The sequence below is a fragment of the Primulina huaijiensis genome, chromosome 11 (genome assembly GCF_012295235.1).
Source record: "Primulina huaijiensis isolate GDHJ02 chromosome 11, ASM1229523v2, whole genome shotgun sequence".
NCBI lineage: Eukaryota > Viridiplantae > Streptophyta > Magnoliopsida > Lamiales > Gesneriaceae > Primulina > Primulina huaijiensis.
This window is the reverse complement of record NC_133316.1, coordinates 25,318,057-25,337,542: the sequence shown is the minus strand read 5'-3', so window position 1 is coordinate 25,337,542 and position 19,486 is coordinate 25,318,057. Positions and strand designations below refer to the sequence as shown.

The 19,486-nt window shown below is 35.6% G+C and overlaps 2 protein-coding genes across 3 annotated transcripts; one reads left to right on the top strand and one right to left on the bottom strand.

Annotated features, from left to right (window-relative positions):
- The first annotated feature begins 1,227 nt into the window (after positions 1-1,227).
- LOC140988695 (probable zinc transporter 10) lies at positions 1,228-2,680 on the top strand. The gene is made up of 2 exons (XM_073457741.1): positions 1,228-1,881; positions 1,973-2,680. The coding sequence occupies exons 1-2, from the start codon at positions 1,282-1,284 to the stop codon at positions 2,426-2,428; spliced, it is 1,056 nt and encodes a 351-aa protein (XP_073313842.1). The 5' UTR covers positions 1,228-1,281; the 3' UTR covers positions 2,429-2,680.
- Positions 2,681-6,864: 4,184 nt separating this feature from the next.
- Positions 6,865-9,533, bottom strand: LOC140988279 (O-fucosyltransferase 23). 2 transcript variants are annotated; one of them, XM_073457303.1, is made up of 2 exons: positions 9,407-9,533; positions 6,865-9,373 (listed from the first exon to the last, which is right to left on the bottom strand). In XM_073457303.1, exon 2 carries the CDS (start codon positions 8,577-8,579, stop codon positions 7,248-7,250), a length of 1,332 nt encoding a protein of 443 aa, XP_073313404.1. In that variant the 5' UTR covers positions 8,580-9,373; positions 9,407-9,533; the 3' UTR covers positions 6,865-7,247. The 2 variants fall into 2 exon arrangements, with proteins under 2 accessions (XP_073313404.1, XP_073313405.1); XM_073457304.1 differs by having other exon boundaries at positions 6,865-8,452; positions 9,185-9,455.
- Positions 9,534-19,486: the final 9,953 nt, after the last annotated feature.

Here is a 19,486-nt window from a genome sequence, read left to right as displayed (position 1 = left end):
TTTAAGTATTGAGACTTGAATTTTCAGTCGCCCAATTACCACACGCTGATCCATGCTATCCAACAGAATATATAACCCAAGATTCCATCAAACTCCTTCTTGGTTATGGCCACTAACCACCGATAGTCAATCTCTTGATATATTCAGGTTGCATGCCAACTTGTGAGCCACCATCTATCAAACATCAACATCAACATCAACAACAATAATAATAACACCCTTCGTGGAGCCATAATAAAGACAAAATGGCGTCTTGGCGTAATTTTTAGAATTATCAAAATACATCTCTTTCTTTGTTTTAACTTCACATTTTGATTATCCAAAAGTCAACATTTTAACACAAACCAATATTTATTTATTTTATTAATTAAAATGAATGAATAAATGAATTTTTAAAATATATTTGAGAAGTCTACTATACATGTCTCCATCAATGTAAACATTCAAAGCTCAAAAGTCAATTGTAGATAAATGATAACGACGCACCAGCCCCGTAGACTTAGTTTATACGTAGCAAGGCACGAATAATGGCTTTCTCTTTAAATCTAAGATAGATATGATTTTCAATGCCAATCATTAGTTAAATGTGAGTGTGAGTCAATGATTTCATTGAGTTAGCTAGCTAGCTAGCTTATAGTATGATCCATATATATAATATACCCGACCGACCCCATAACATATAATATTATATGCCATTATGACCATTATATTGGCAGCATATGTATGTTATTGTCAACTTCGACTGCGCAAATTGCTTTCATTTATATTTCCAAATCTTTATAAGTTGAGAACAAAAAAAATCTTTTCCTGACAAATTTGGCGAAATTATGTAGTATTGTGTTCGGATTAATATGATTTCAAATTATTTGATTTGTTTGGATGAAAAATTAAAACTTCAAATTTGAAACCAAATCTATTATTCCTTGATGACTTTACATTGAGCGAAATCCAAATTCACTCGATTTCCCATGTCCCTGGAATAGCTTGGTTATATTTTATATTATTTGTTTATATAGCACTTAATTTTGGAAGTAATTGTTGCCACATCTGATTTAACACACGCTCCTTCCGTAAATGCAATTGCAAGGAACACACGATATCCACATGTCGCCATTAATGGGCGTAATACAATGTAGGAGTACTGGACTTGGTCAATTTTCCAGTGCCATTTCATGCCTTTTACACGCAGCTCGCGTCCATTATGTCACCAAAATTAATTACTTAATAGCTACTATAAATTCTAAACTCAAACGACACAGATGTGTCCATACACAAAGCAAAATGACTTCTAAAGCATCAATTCTTTTGGTCTTGTTCCTCCTGGTTTCCAACTTTTCTGTGCAGGTTCTCTCGGTTGTGCAGGAATGCGGAGCAGAAGATGATGCTGGATGCATCGACAAGAAAAAAGCATTGCCTCTCAAAATCATCGCCATCGTGTCCATTCTAGTAACAAGCATGATCGGCGTGTGCTTGCCACTCTGCACGCGCTCCATCCCCGCGCTCCAGCCTGATCGCAGCCTTTTCGTGATCGTCAAGGCTTTTGCCGCTGGAATCATTCTGGCCACTGGGTTCATGCACGTTCTTCCTGATTCATTCGACATGTTGTCATCCACCTGTTTGAAGGATAATCCATGGCATAAGTTTCCTTTCACTGGATTTGTGGCCATGCTCTCCGCCATCCTCACGCTTATGATCGATTCCTTGGCCACCAGTGTATATAGTCAGAAGAATAAATCTGGAGTGGTGCTGCCGGCCGAGTCAAGAGACCAGGAGATGGCTGTGGCGGAACCTGATCACGGCCATTTTCATGGCCATCACCACGGAGGCAAATTGGTCGATGCTGAGGGCTCACAACTTCTACGATATAGAGTAATTGCCATGGTTAGTCTCGCCCTTTCGTAGAAGTTTGTATATATACGTATCAAAGATTGACACCAGATTAAGATGCATGGACAATTAATGGTACGTACAGGTTTTAGAGCTGGGAATCATCGTTCATTCCATAGTGATAGGACTGTCTCTTGGCGCGTCGAACAACGCCTGCACAATCAAAGGGCTGGTAGCTGCACTCTGCTTCCATCAAATGTTCGAAGGAATGGGTCTCGGCGGTTGCATTCTCCAGGCGGAATACAGCTTCGTAAAGAAGACTGCGATGGCATTTTTCTTCGCGGTGACCACTCCATTCGGGATAGCACTGGGGATGGGATTATCCAGCACTTACAAAGAGAACAGCCCTCGTTCCCTGATAACTGTGGGCTTACTCAATGCTTCGTCTTCTGGCCTCTTGATTTATATGGCTCTCGTTGATTTGTTGGCAGCAGATTTTATGGGAGCCAAGCTGCAAGGCAGCATCAAACTGCAGATCAAGTCTTACGCCGCCGTCATGTTGGGTGCCGGCGGGATGTCCCTCATGGCTAAATGGGCGTGAAATCAAACAATAATTATTACCATAATAATGTTCAACGAGTGTGATTTGTTTCCTGCTTTGCTTGTTCAATGATTGTGATTTGTTTGCCAAATTCATGCTTAATTAGCTAGCTAGGGGCCGGGTGTCTTATCTTATAATATATATTATAAGGCTAAGTTTGGTTTGTAGGATAAAATAAACTAATGATTAGTATGTAAATGATAAAAGAAATGATTGTGATAGAAATGTAATATATAATGTAAAATTATATTATGTTTGGTATGATTTTTAAATGTGGGATAATTTTGAATTTTTTGATGAAATGACAAAATTGCCTTTTCTTCTTTTTTTTCTTCTTCCATTCCGGCGGCGGCGGCGGCCGGAGACGGCTGCGGTGGTTGGCGACGACGGGATCGGCCGGAGGTCGGCGGCGGCTGGCGGTGGTCGGCCGGAAGCGGCGGCGGTGGTCGGCGGAGATGGTGGACGGCGGCCGGCGGTTGCCGGTGGACGGTCGGTGGAAGGAAGTGGTGGTGAGGTTGAATTTAGGAGAAGGGTAAAATTGAAAAAATATGATGGATTAAGGGTGGGATAAATAATCCTAGGGGGTGAGGAGGTATTATTTTAACCTACCTAATATAACATTATCATTCATAGGAGGGATTGACTTGGTTAAATAATCACGCGTACCAAACGAGGGATAAAGTGGGTTAAAAAAAATAAACCCACCTTATCACATGAACCAAACGCCCCCTAAGAATAAATCATGAACTCCGTCTCGATCAATTTTATCATGTGTATACATACAACTGCTGTAAAATAATAATATTCTTAAGAATATAATCAGCTAGTTGTGCCCGTTACTTTATACTAAGATTAGGTCTCTTGTGAGAGGGTCTCGTGAATCTTTATTCGTTAGACGAGCCAATTTTACTCATATTTACAATAAAAAGTAATACTTTTGACATAAAAAGTAATATTTTTACATGTGTGACTCAAATATAATATTTATCTCACAAAATTGACATGCGAGACAGTCTCACATGAGTTTTTGTGGTATGACCAAAGGTTTAATTTTAGTTGCCTCTTGTGTGAATGTCAAAAGATCATGTATATTTAATTTAACTTAACAAATCCCAATAAAATTTAACAAATATATATTGTTTATTTTGACCGTCATTTATGCTTAAGAATTTAAAACCCACCGATTTTAGAATGGTTTGATTTGATGAAATAGTTCTTGTATCGATCATAAGATGTCGATTTGTTTACTTTCGATCGTTAGGGAAAGAATATGAGGGGTAACTCAACATTTATATATAGCCCACTTTTCTTACAACCTGGCATTAAATTCCTAAGTTTTTATTGTTTATGTCAATTATTGTGTAAGTTTTTTCATGTCAAATGAATCATAATATCTAATCAATAAATGACGCAGAAGAAATTGGATCATCCTATATGTACAGTAAGAGTTATGTATTGGATTATAAAGTGCATTCAAAATGACATAAATATCCTAAATATATATTTGAAATAATTTTTCAAATTAAATACAATGATAATTTGTCATTTTAAATATATTTTGTAATCTAATTTCTAACCATCACATACTATTTTCCAAAGAAATTTTGTTTTTGTTGGGCCACGGACCACAATCACATTTCCATTCCTTTCAAACACAAACTACTACACGTTGGCAGCTCAAGTAAATTTTTTTTTTTTTTTTGAACACACAACTTCAATTAATTTAAAATGCCAGGAAGTTTAAGACGACATTGAAATATAAGACATTTGTTGGAGGTGTCACTAAAACTTAAATGTCACTAAATATTGAATATGATGACATTTATGAATGTCACCATAAATATTTATTCTTGTAGTGATATTAGATCAGTTAATTATTAATAATGTTGATTCCCATAAATAACTTGTCCATGCTGCCAAGAATAAAATGAATCGTGTGAATAAAATAACTAAACCACAAATGAGAGTCGTCTAAATTGAGCATCCGTAAAATGTCTCTTTATGATACATTATATTATAATCAACAATGAAATATATATTTATAACTGTAAATTTTTCAATGTCTGTTATTTTAAATCAATTCCATGAAAATATCACGGCTCATTCCTTCTAATAATCCTGTACAAAATAACTAACGACTGCATCACAAATATCAATTGCTAATTATTTATTAGAAATTACACAAAATATATAAAAATGATTATTAATGATTGTAGAGGTATGCTTTGGCTCAAATAACTACCATTAATGTCACCGTGAAGCCCGTAGGCAAACTCATGAAAGAAATGTTGGGCATTTAATTGGAAATTAGAGTGTATGTAAAGAACATCTCTTTATCGAAACATATTTCTTGGGTAGCACCCGTATCAACCCATCGTTTGTTTGGGTTGTCCACCAAATTTGATTAAAAAACAATTGTAGATGAATCAAGCTCAGAATAGTCAAATGATATCGATATTTCTTGAACTATGTTCGCTTGCTTCTTCCCTTTCTTTGGCTTCCTTCAGTCTTTCGCTTGTCTTGTCCTCAGTTTTACGGTTATCTTACTCGATCTTTAGTCGTACAATCAGATTCTCATTCTCCTAATTTCCTTCTTCTTATGCTTCAAGTAATTCTTGAAATCCTTCCACACATGAGGGAGTTTCTCAATCAAAACAGTAATTTGAAAAGATTCGCTTAGACTCAATTTCTCTGCATTAATTTCGTGCAAAAGTATTTGTGTTTCTTGCATTTCATTCACCACAAATTTGGAGCCTACCATCTCCAAGATGCGTCCAACAATGAATTTTTTTAAGGTCAACATCTTTTGACTTACACTTCTTTTCAAGCATTTCTCATAGTTCATTCGTGATTTTGACTTAACAGTACACATTGTAAAGTGCATTATCAAGTTCATTCAGAATATAGCTAGCTTTTGCAAAGAAAGTTACTTTGATTTCATGCATCAAGTGGGTCGACCTCTTTCTTTGTGATGGTGGGATGATCCTCCTTTAAAAATCTTGCCAAACTCATTGTGATTAGGTGAACAACATTTTTTGTTGCCTCCTTTAAAATCTGCACCACTGAATTTCTTTGGTTTTTCTCTTTGTGTGATTAGAACAGTTTGTTTTCGTTGATGTTGAAGCTATCTTTGAGATTTTATAATACACAAAGTTCTTCTTCATGTTGTTGTAGTTGATACCTTGAAATTCAAAGATGAAAATGAATCTACGACGGTCGTGTTGAGACAAGTGTTGAACAATTTCTCATCAAACTTGATACTTCAATTTATAGCAATCATCTTCAAAAATACTAACTCTTCTTACAAATACAACACAATAATTTTCAATAACAATAACCCAGAAATGTCATACACTTTCTTTTGTATAGAAGAAAGAATGAAGGAGAAGATAATATGATTATACAAATATGTTTCAGAAAATATCTGATGCAAAAGTTGTTTCAAATGAGCCTTGATGCTCTATTTAATGATATTAATTTGTAGGGACATGTCTTTAACCATTTGAAGAGTCTCTTGTATTAAAGGACATGAAAGAACCATCATGCGACACCATTAGGATGAAAAGTTGTTTCAAGTTTTCTTTAATTAATTTTTCATTCATGATGTTCAAATATACAATATTTTTAAATCAATTCCATGAAAATATCACCATTCATTCCTTGTAATACTCCTGTACAACAACTGACTACTGCATCACAAATATCAATTGCTAATTATTATTTCTAAATAAACTTGCGAGTGATTATTAAAGATTGTAAAGGTATGCTATACGAGGGTATATATGAGCTACTTTATATTTGGGTCATATAACTACCGTCAATGTCAACGTGAAGCCCTTGGGCAAACCCATGAAAGAAATGTTGGGCAGTTAAGTGCTATGAACCTTAACAGATAATATCAACGGTGGCTGGGCCGTGACAAATAATATAGGTTGTAGTAATAATTCATTAATATTTAACTAAGTATTGAAATCTCTATAAATGATTCTTTAAGATAATACCACTATATATTTTATCAAATAATCATACCACTAGTTATATAAATTTATTTTGTACTATTAAGTTTAATTTATCCTGTGCAATAAATGCTTTTGTTATGAAAGAAAACTGTTATTTGTAATTATTAAACAAATATAAATATATTTGGACTTGATCATCAAATGAGTCATTGTTTAAGACATTAGGTAAATATCGATGACATTTGTAGCAACAGTATGGTGTATTCATGTGATGTGTGTATTAACATTACCAGCTAGCATGTATATTGATTTGATCCCAAGCCAATGCATCCAGCTGATACATATTATATATGTTTTGCCTTTTGTTCAATCATCCAGTGGACAACGCAATCGTTTACTATACACTATCTGCATGCGCAAAGGACAAGTTCGCCATCCAGGATAATTAATTAGAAGTATTTTAATTTAACAAGGAACCAACAAAAATAACTGAGCAGTATTTTCAAGTAGAAATATGCATCCAACTACTCAAACAGAAATTTGCAGAATAGGGCCATTTCAAGCACTACTGTGCACCAAGGGGATCGATTTGTTTCCACATAACATATACACAAGATCTTAGATACTTGCGAGTAAACCACGGAAGGGAACAGAAGAAAATATTTGTCTCACGGAAACTGGTGTTCATCTCTCAACTCCTAAAGTCCAAGATTTTCAAAGAAAAGTATGCCTTGCATGTTGTTTCATTATGTATACCTCAAGTTTTCTAAAAAGATAATGAAGCCATACCAATGTGTCCTCCAAAAGGGCTAGCTGCAGTCAACCGTGTGAAACCTCGAGAATATGACCATGTTCAAAAATCATGAGCAAGAAATATGATTTGAACCATAACTAATTGCTTGAAGGCTTGACTTGGACATATTCGTTGCCCATGGACGAGGGCTTTTCGATTCACCTTCTAAATTGTAGGCATAAGATGGCCATCTGACAATCATTCCACATGGTCGTTTTACACCCATATTGATCATTTTTTGAGTTCTATCAAGAACTACAAGGCTAGAGAAAGTTGAAAAGCTGTTTCCAACGAACACGTCAGATCTCAAGCAGACTTCATAGTCAATTGCTGATTGAATCAGATATGGGTGCTTCTTGTATAAATCGAGAACACCCAACTTTTTCTTCTCGAAGGGAAGTAATCCTGCCTTCCAACCAGCCATTATCGAGTCATCTTCAAGAAGATCATCCGCTACTGCAAGGTAAATAATTATTGGAGTTTTCAGACCCTCGATGTTTCCAACTCTTTGGATAATCTGATCCTTACTGCTACAAATTTCACTGATATTTAATCTCTGCTCCAGCTTTTTGCAGTGAATCATCCAGTCCTTTTCAATTCTCATGTGAACTGCTGCATACGGAACTGGCTGCAACATTGAATCGAGTCCATTAGTTCGTGGTGAACCAACGTCTTTGTTTACTTTTAATCCGATCTCCCTAATTTTGGAAACAACCTTGTCAGCTTCTCTGGATATATCTTCCCCCAGAACTAAGCACTCAAATACCTTTGCATAGTCTTTGACTGGCCAATGATCATGCCACAGAAAAGGGTTCTTACCTACTATTCGAATTATTTCGTATTCATCAAATGGATGCTGACTGAAACGTCTCAGCTGATGTAGATCATCGTCAGCGGTCCATCTCCTTCCACTTCCCTTCCGGAGCTCAAGAAGGTCAGTTCTGTTAACGAGTTGTGAGTACCGACTCAATTGAACAAACCCCTTGCAGAGAGAGTTGAACTTCTCAAACTGGAAGATCTTATCAAATGAAACGGGTTTCAGCAGATCCACCTCTTTATAAAAAAGTGAGGCACTCAAGCTAGGCATTAAAAGTGTTCGATTCAGCATTCTTGCGGTCAAACAAGCTCTTGCTAATGCAATTTTTTGGTTATTCAAGCCCCATATGATTTGAGGAACCTCTAAAAACTTGGATTTTCCCGTGAGAGAAACTGAATTCGACGTCAATGGCCTACTTTTGACGGCAAAGAAATTGTCCTCACTGCTGCCAAAGCCTGAGAAACTATGAAGACAAACTGCTCTAAAAACCAAAACAATGACAACCAAGAACACGCATTTGCAGGCCAGGGAATTCCAATGCAGTCCAAATGATCTCAAGTGCGTGCGGTGGGATAAGTCCATTTGAGTTTCAGTCTTCAAGTTTAAGAAATCAAATCAATTTAATATAAGTCTGAGGCTCTTGTCTATTTTAGACCCGGCATTCATTCAGATCCCATTAATTTCAAACACTTAAATCTGCGGAAACTATTAAGAATTGAGCACACTATTCCCTATCCTGACAGGCAGAAGAAGTAGTGGCCAATTTCAACTAATTCAACCAGCAATACTTCACATACGGATCGATATCGATGATACCAAAGAAAACTTTTTTAAAAAATAATTAAAGAACAGGATAAGAACGGTAAAGAAAAGAACCCAATAATTCTTTACCGTGATAAAATCGACATTTAGCTCAGATCTAGATCCTATATCTCTTAAAACCAGAAAGCACGGACATGAATGAGACCCAGCCTTGAAGCCAAAGGGATAAAAAAAAAAAAAAAACTGACACTTTATGCAACCCCAATAAGACCCAGCCTCTCTCTCAGTGAAAAAATGAAATCTTCAAATCCACTAGTTCGCAAAGAACCAGAAGATTGATGCATGCCATATTTGCCAAAAAAAGAGAGGTGCGTGGATGTACTCACGGCTGTTATAATTATCCAAAATTGAAGGAAAAATCTGACCTTTTTTCTGAAACAGATCCCGTGAATCCAATTTTGTTTTGTTTTTGTTTTAATCAATGAAGCAATCTCAAAACGGGAGAAACCCGGATGGTCAATTATGGAAAAGAATCCAAAAGAGTCCCAATTCCCGGAATCGAAAAAACAGGCATCTCAATCATGACAACGGCGACATTGATTTAAGGATTGAAGCTGCTCTGCCACTGACCACTACTCTTTTTTAACGTACTTTTTAGTCTGTCCGGAGCACAAGCTATTGTATACAGAAATCAATCAATGTGTAAATAAATACACATTATAAATTTAAAACGAGCAAAATTTATTGATACATGCACTCTATATGATTTTTTGTTGATGAGTTCATTGATATGCATAGAATCAGAGACAATCTTATATTGAACTAAGATACCTATTTTACCCCTTATCTTTAAAATTATGTATATTTAGATAATATTAATTAATATGTAAATAATTTTAAATTGATAGATATATAAAATAAATTAGATATTTTTATTTGGTTAAAATTTTTATTTATTCATACTTTGCTAGTTTGTCATTATATATTTTTGAAAATATTCATATAAATAATAATTATGATAGAAAATTAATATTTAATTAAATGAAAATATGGTTGAATTGAAAATTGATTTAAAAAGTCGACAAAAAACGATATCTAATTTGTTTTCTAATACTTATTTAAAACTATAGAGCTATCTCACACATTCAAGCTCATATGTTTCACCAAAATTTTTTTGTAAACATAAGATTTTGGGCGAGAAAGTTTTGATAAGAGTAATTAATAAATTTTTTTGTCAAAATATAAAAATGAATAATCAGAATACTCCAAAACTGAAAAAAGAATTATAAGAACAAGTAAAGATGAAAAAGTACAAAAGAGATGGAGGATGAGGTGCAAGTGAGAAGAATAATTTGGAAAATGACAAAAAGAAAAATAGTTCACAAAACCATGTCAGAGTTGATCATGCGGAATTGAATGAAAGACAGCCTCAGCCGTTTAACAGTCAGAAAAATAAATGACTGAAAATGCTGGTTGCTAATGTATTTACATAATAATTTTATGCTTCCTATGAGTCATAGACAACGTAAAATAAAAGATGGAAAAAGCATTCAACTGTTGTTGGTGGTGATCAGTCTTGAAAATTTTAAGTCATTAATGTTGATATGAGTTAATTTTAGAGTAGTTATACATCTTTCAGTGTAATGGAAATATGTTTTCGTCATTTTTGTTTCAAAACATACTATGTATTTATGTGTTCATCAATGTTATATTAGGTAACAAACCTAAGTTCATTAAACGTTGCATAGTATTAAAATCTAGTTGTTCTAAACGAACATGTCATAAATCAGAACACTCAAACAAGTAAATAAAACTTTTAACTTTATTGTCATCAAACTTGCGGTTACATTTATCTTGAAGAGTCTCATCAAAATTCATATTTCCTATAAAATGACCATTCTTGATTAGTACAAATTTATTAGACTAGAAAACAAATATAAATCCATGTTTGACCAACGATGAACCCGACACGAGATTCTTCCTTGTGTCTGGAACATAAAGTATATCAACAAGGGTTTCTTTCATCCCCGATGTCATCTCAAAACACCTCTCCAAGCCCGACTATCTCGGTTATAAAAAAATGTCTCCTGAAGAGCTTTATCTCAGAAGTTGGAGTGTATGTGGAGAACATCTCTTTATCGGAGCATATGTGACGGGTAGCACCAGTATGAACCCACCATTCATTTGGGTTGTCCATCAGGTTTGTCTCGAAAAACCACTCAGTTAAATCAACTTCGGAAAAATCAAAAGGTATTGACCTTTCTTGAATTATGTTTTCTTGCTCTTTTCCTTTCTCCGGACTCATGCATTATTTTTCCATGTTGTTCGGATTCTCAGATTTATAACAATTTTCTTTGAACTTTTTCTTATTCTTTTATTGTTGTTGTTGTTGTTCATCCATGAGCTTGTTTTTCTTCCATTTGTTACTAGATTCCACCATGTTTACTTTTGCAGATATCTTATAGACCCCCGTATCACTTTCTCTTCTCCAATAATCATTCGAACAATCAAATCCTCGAGTCACGTTTTATTTTCGATTGTGCTTCAAGTTTTTTTTTAAAAAAAATCTTCCACAAATGATGGAGTTTCTCAATCAATGCTGAAAATTGAAAAGACTCACTCAGAATCACCCCATCTGCACGAATCTCGTACAATAATACTTGTATTTCTTGCACTTGACTCACCACAGTTTTGGAATATACCATGTTGAAATCCAAGAAGCGTCCAATAATGAACTTTTTAAAGCCGACAACTTCTGTCTTATACATATTTTCAAGCATATATCACAACGCTTTTGTGGTTTTACATGACAATACACATTACATAATGCATTGTAAAATCCATTCAGAATATATCCTTGCATATAAAATTGTTTTGATTCCATGCATTCATTGCAGCCTTCTTGTGAGGATCAACATCATCTTTGGGAATAGAGGGAGGATTATCTTTCAGAAATTTTTTCAAATTTAGTGTGGTAAGGTAAAACAAAATTTTCTATTATCATGTTTGAAGTTTGCACCGTTGAAATTTTTTGGTCTCTCTGTGTCAATTGAGTGTTCATCGTTGTTATTGATGAGAAAGTCATCTTCAAAATTCCAGAATAAAATTATTCTAAATATTGTTGGTGGTAAATCTAAATCTCGAAGATGAAATAAAACAGTAGTAAGTTGAAGCTAGTACTGAACACTATGTTCTTAAGAAGAATTTGTACCACTCTAGTGCTTCAGTGGTTGGCAAGCTTATCCCAAAATACAATAACTTTGCTTGAGATAATAACATAGTAAATTAAAAGCATAATAACCAAGAAATATTATAATTTTTCTTTGTTTCTGAAACGAATAATATGTAGACAAGATGAATGCAAAAGAGTGTTCAGAAATCTGATCAAAGATGGATTCAAATGATCTTTGATGCTCTATTAAAGTTATCAATCTACAAGGACATGTTGTTTCACCAACCGAGGTGTCTGTTCATTCAAAATTCAGTTGAAAGACTTCAAAGGACACCATTTGGATGCATTTGTTCATTAAAACTAACATATATATGTTAAACAGTATTGTAGGGCCTACGAGATACTTATCGGGCACCTGAGCGCCTTCTTCTAGCCTGGGCAGTATCCCAGGCCGATCGTGGTGCCTCAGTGCTAAATGGGTGCCTCAGCACCTTATCTGTGCACAAAGAGGTACTTAGGTGCCTCCCTTATTTCCAAGCTACACATGATGTTGGAGTACCAATTTCTCGAACCCAATGAGCAACGAAAAATTTAAAATTTTTCATTAAATTTAAATTTTGATATTTAAAACTTCTTTAGGCATCGTATGATTCAAATTCATTCATTGGATATTTATTTTAATTTACATTTGTGTTGTAAACGTTAAATCCAATTATCCTAGTATTTAAGTTGTCACACCCGTTTTTCTATATCCCAACGAATGATATACTATAATAAAAACTTTTTTTGATTATTCTAATTGGGTCCATGATCAGAAATTGTGCCCCCGTCAAGATCGCACTAGAAATCTTGAAGAAATTTGCTTGTTGAGAGTAATCATTGGAGGACGAGGCGACGATGTGGCGGCGTCACGGCAGCAAACATTGGCGGTGTTGCAGTGATGGTGGGTCGTGAGCTCCTCCAAAGGCTGGTGGTATAGATTTGTGTATGAAAAGAGAGATTTCAAACTTTTAATATGTGTTATTGTGTCTTCTATGTTATCAACATTTGACAATATGAATTTAATAAACATAGTCTCTCAATCTTACTAGGATTCGACTTGAATTGGGATTCTATAATTTTCATTATTTAAAAATCTCATGTTTTCTTCATTATTAAAAAAAAACACAGACATAATTAAATAATTATCAATTCTTGATAATACATTATATACTATAATTAAATAACTACTAATTAAATAATTAATTTTAAATTTCTCTTGAATATTCCACGAGAATCTTACACGGTAGTCACTATTACTCAATTATTATTTAATTAGCATATTCTAAATTCACTAATTAAATTATTATGAACTCCTTGTAACCACAATCAACAATCGGATAACGCCTATGTAATAAGAGTATAAATCTTAGTTATATAATGAAAATAAAAATTTCGAAAAACAATTTTTTCTTTTGATTTATTTTTGGTAGCTGCCTATTTTGTGAATTCCTTCACTAGATTTGTAGTTACACTCTCCTCATTTAATTAACAGTTAAGTTAGTTTCTACAACTTCTAATAATGGATATACTTATAAACTTCTTTATAAGCAATACTTTTGATCTCCATAAATTTAAAGTCGTCAAGTTCAAATTTTTGAATTTGACTATCTCAACGGGAACACAACATCCAATACTTGTGTGACTCTCAATTGTTCAGGGATGCAGCTAGTCATGAGTTCACAACTCATGTGATTCAAAACAACATTCGTTTCATATATGGGCTTACCCTTGTTTGCCTCATTCCTTGCATCAACCCTTCGATCACAAGAATGTTATAACTCAAGTATGATAGAACTCATGGATCATGATAAGAGCGTCTAGTAATATCGTCTCATGATCCCCTAGATATCACTAATAGTGTCTGTAAGAACCAATAAGTTATGGTTAGCGTACAATACCGTCCCTTCAACACATATATCGCAAACAAATATGCAACCATTGTTATATAGAGAGTTGCAAATGACTTCGATAATGATGTGATGTAACTTTGAGTGATCACAACGACATTGTATGTGCAACTAAGGAAACACATTTCCATAACGCACATGTCTTACTTTGACGAGTTATTCCTTGTACTATAAACTCATCGGAATACATATGATATCCACGCTCGTAGGTGAGCAGTGAATCCTAGACTACAATGCATCGACTCCTATGTATGTTGGGACTACACCCAAAATCACCTCCTGATGACCTTCATGAAGTCGGTAAACGAGTCAAAGTGTAGCGCTAGTACGTAGAACCTCTACATTCTCTTTGGTCAAAAGACTAACGAAGTATAAACATAACCGCAAATTATTCTACTCAATAAATGACAATCACTTGGAAATTTCGAGGAATGATTGTTCAATGATTCATTCCATGATCACCTATCTGTATGAATGAATATCTTCGTCTCTTTACCAATTAAACATGTCGTTTACACCACAAATGCTAGTCTCGAACTCGAACGAATTTTATCCTTATTTTAGGAGGCTGAATTGACTAGGAACATATTTAGATTATACAATACACATGTGATGAATTTCATGATCAACCTTGTGAAATTAACCTCATGGTACTAAAGTATTTTCAAGGTCTATATCTATCCAACTTGCATGAACATACAGATGAAGTAATTTTCATAATCAGATAAAAATCATAAAATATTATTAAGATAATGTAAAGTCCAGGAATTTAATTCGCGTAACCTAAGTGCATGCAATCTAGTATTTTTATTTTTAATTATATGTTTAATTATTTATATGCAATTTATGCATAATTCATGCATGATAGGATTTAATTCCTGAAATTTTAAAAGGTCATGTATTAGGATTTCTAAGTGCATTTCACGCTCGATCGAGGAACGGAGATCGAAGAAGTGTCAGAAAAATTATTTTAATTATATGATTTATTTTTATAAATTATTATGATGTGTTTTTAACTGTATTTTCCAAAAATGGGAATTTTTGGATATTTTTACCCGCATGATTTTAACTTTTAAAGGTACACAAATTTTATCGAATCGGGGGGACTTTTTAATGGTTCGGCTAATGTTTTCAAAAATATTTTCATCACGAAATATTTTTCGGGAGTGCGTTTGAATTTAATGGGCCTACTTTTAAGCTTGTTGGGCTTAAAACCCTTTTAAAACTTTTAAAATGCAAATTATGGCCCATAAACTAATATCACCTATATAATTAAGCTACTAAGCATTTTTTTAACCTAAACCTAATATTCAACAGCCGACACCCCTACCCCAGCTGTTTCCTCTCTCGAGTTCAGGGCTGTTCTTCATTAAAAAAAAAAAACCGTCGGTGGTCTCTTGTCCTCCTTGCAAAGGGAGCTTTCATTCTCTCGTTTTTTATCGTCAGACACCACAAGGCACGCCACGTACTTTTATTGCTGCATCATCACTACAAGAAATTCTGCATACAACAACGCACATATGACAACGGTTTTTGTGAAAAACCGTTGTCGTATGTGTTTTAACAACGGTTTTAACGAAAACCGTTGTTTTTTGGGGGCCAAAGACAACGGTTTTCGAAAACCGTTGTCTTTGGGGAGACAAAAACAACGGTTTTCCAAAACCGTTGTCTTTTTGGGGTCAAAGACAACGGTTTTTAGGGTCAATGACAACGGTTCTATAAAACCGTTGTCTTTGAGCGTTTTTTTAGTGTCAATGACAACGGTTCATAGAACCGTTGTCTATTAGCGTGTTTTTTTGGACAATCTACAACGGTTTTAAGAAACCGTTGTCGATTAGCGTGGTTTTTGGACAAACAACAACGGTTTTTGAGAACGTTGCAATATTTAGCGACGGATTTTATAAAACCGTCGCTACCGTCGCTAAATTTTGCGACAGTTGAGATTCAAGCAGTCGCAAAATTAAAAACTGCGACGGTTTTTCAATTATCGTCGCCAATAGCGACAGTTTAAATAAAACCCGTCGCAAACTGTCTATAAATATCGTCATACTCGGTCCGTTTTTCTTCACAACACTTAAATTTTTCTCCCTTACACGAATTTATCACTTCACATAATACTTAAAATTTTTCTCATTTCTTCACGACACTTAAAATTTTTCTCTCGTACACGATTTTACTATTTCACAACACTTAAAATTATTCTCACCACTTCACAAAATTTGAAATTTTTCTCTCAAACGATTTTACTACTTCACAACACTTAAAATTTTTGTCTTTTACACGATTTTAGTTTCGATTGTTAGTTTTTTTTAGATTTATTATAGTATAAAAAGTTTTTTTTTATTTTTCGAAACAAATTAGCGACGGTAATCATGATTATAAACCGTTGCTAAAAGTAGCCACGGAATTTATTGAGAACTGTCGCAAATTTTAACCGTCACTAATTCAAAATTAGGGACGGTTTTGAATAAATCCGTCGCTAATATTATTTGTGACGGTTTTAAAAAACCGTCGCAAATGCGACCTACCACAACGGATAAAAACCGTTGTCGTTGAACGGACTTTCAACAACACCCTCAGTTACAACAGTTTTAGAAAGGCTACGACAACGGATAAAATCCTTTGTTGAATGCCATTTTTGGTGTAGTGCATATATGCTATATACATGCTGTAATTTGTTTATTTGTTGGTGGAAGTCTCGATCCGATGCATGCATGGAAATCCCTCGGTTTTTGGCTTAAATACATGCATCTTTTGTTCTATTCTCACGTTTTTGTTGAATGGTTGCAAGGGGGCTGCCGATTTTTTTGTTGCCTAGAGGTGAACATGCTGTGTCTAAGGCGATATGATGAAGGGATTCTAAGGAACACTCAGCTCTTGGTGGAAAACGATGGGGTCATGTGTGTGGCTAAGATGTCGGGTGACTTTGGTGTAGTGTTGGGGTGAGTTCGGTCGGCTGGGGGCCTGGGGCTATGGTCTGGTGCGTGTCTAATGGTCCTAGGATGAGTCTCTTTATGGTGGTTCATGGCCTGGAGCGGCAGTCAAGAGGCTGAACAAAGAAAGCTGTGGCTGTGCAATTTGGGTTCACGTAGAGGAAGTCACGACTGTGGGGTTTGGGGCGGCTGCTGGACGAGGCCAGGGCACGAGGCAGTGTCTTGGGTCGTTCCTTATGGTCCTAGGGAGGGCCTGGTGGTGTTGGTTCAGGGCTGAGTTGGCTAGGGAAGGTGGCTGGACCAGGAAGCAACTAGCTGCACCAATGGGAGACGGGTTAGGCTAGTCACGGCTCTTGCTCGCTTTGGGGCTCAGGCGTTAGTTCTGAGTTTGAAATGGGTGTATCATGGTCTTAGGTTATGTCTAAGGGTCGGGTCTGGTTCGAGTCGGTTTAAGCATGAAGTAGTTAGAAGCATGCTAGGGTCATGGCTAGATTTGGGCGATGGCTTGCTGGAATTTCCAACAGCTCTTCAGGGTCTTGTTCGAAGGTCTAAGGGGGCTGGATTAGTGGTTTTAGGGCCTTTTAAGTGTTTAGAAGGGGTGGTAAAAAGTTGGTTAAGTTTCGGTTCGATTCGGGTTAAAACCTGGACTCCAGTACAAGTTTTAAAATGAATCGATTAAGTTTTGAAACGAGCTCGAGTTTACGTCTAGGAACGCTTTTAAAAATATTTTGGGATATTTTAAGGAGTTTGGTAAGCTTCGGGTCAATTTTAGAGGTCCAGGGGTGAAACGACGATTTTTGGGTTCCAGGGGCAAAATGGTCATTTTGCACCCGGAGAGAGATTTTGGTCTTGGCAGCACCCTGAGCACAAATTCATGATATTTTAAATGTTTATGCATCCCGTTTATGATTTTTACGTCATTATGATAATTATGGTGCATGCTTGGTTTAAAGGAAAAATTACGTATACGCATGCTTTTATTTAAGTGATGAACATGATGACACGTTTTGAGGGAAGTGATTTAGTTGTGACTAACACGATGACATGTAAGGCCCGGACTCAGTGGGCGGGTAATGCCGTCGCTGATGATCCTCGCCGCCGGGTACCGCGGTTACACGTACATAGATCCATCAACTGACATGATGATACGAAAGTCACAGCTAATGAACGGGATTCAAATTAAGATTTTAACACGTATATGTTGATACGATGATACATGCTATTACCATGTTTTGACAGGTCACGGTTACGCATACGATATGATAACATGATGAGGCATGTTTTGACACGTTACGATTTTACACGACACGTTCATGTTCATGTTTTTAAGCTCATGAAATGTATGTTTATTATGCTATTTTTCACTGTTATGTGCTACGTATATGTACTTGCTATTACTGGTACAGGTGTGTTGAGTCTTTAGACTCACTAGGTGTGTGTGATGCAGGTGAGGATTTTGATCAGGGAACCAGAGGTGCCGAAGACTGAGTATGCAGGCGGCATGTGCAGTGATACGACCCGAGGACCATTATTTTTCCGCATATTGATTCATGTGTTTTGAGAGGAGTTACGTATTTTTATATGTTGATGATTTTACGATTTTTACACGTTTACGTTTACGTTGCTTTTGGATGACGTTAGTTATTTTTAAACTGCACTACTTTTATTGGCAAATAAATACGATTATTTTAAATGTCATTTTGTAATTGCGAGCTTTTAAAAAATATATATATTCCGCACTTTTAAAACGGGAGACGTTACAGATAAAGACTGTTTTATATTAGAGTTAATAAAACTCAAGCTACATGTTGAACATCTACTCTAACACACGAGAAGCTGAGGCGCCCTTTTTAAGCGTCACATTGCCTCTTCTGTTGCCTGAAAAAATCTCAAGTATCTTTTAGGAGCATGTTTGAATCATTTTTATTCGATCGAGTCTTCTACGTATTTCTTTTACTTAATTTATGTTCATTAAGCCTAAAATATTCAAACAATTACCCTCCTTGTAGAATTTTACTCGTGCAAAGAAAATTTTACTCCAACCAGAAGTAGCGGTAAGGAATTCATCAACGTCCACTAGTATGGGTCAGCATACCTCAAAATCATTAGCTTGACAATCTGTGCTCATGACAAGGCCAGAACAGTATGAGTCGCCATGCCTACGGACAAAAGACAGGGCATGGCATTTGTCAGAGGAAGCGTGAGTAGATGCTAATCGAGAACAGTGTTCAGGCACCATAATCGAGGTCATCTTCTCCCACATAAATACTCGGGTTTGCTCATTCATTTGGGAGATGGGATATTGCATTCTACTGCATTCAATAAATTCTTCATTTACTCTCAAAGGACATAGCATGGGCAGCCGTCATCAGACATAGCGTGAGTAGATGTCTAATCGGGAAAGTGTTCAAGCACTATAATTGAGGTCATCTTCTCCCCTATAAATACCTGGGTTTGTTCATTCATTTGGGAGATGAAAAATTGTATTCTACTGCATTCAATAAATTATCTATCTACTTAGTGAACCTTGCACTGAATTGACTGTCAAAGTGACCACGTCAGAAACCATTATGGCGCCTCACTAACATTTTCTTGTTGAGTGTGTGCAGATCGTCTTACCCTAGCTCATCCTATCCAATCAAGGGTACTCATAGGCCGAGCTAGGCTACCCGA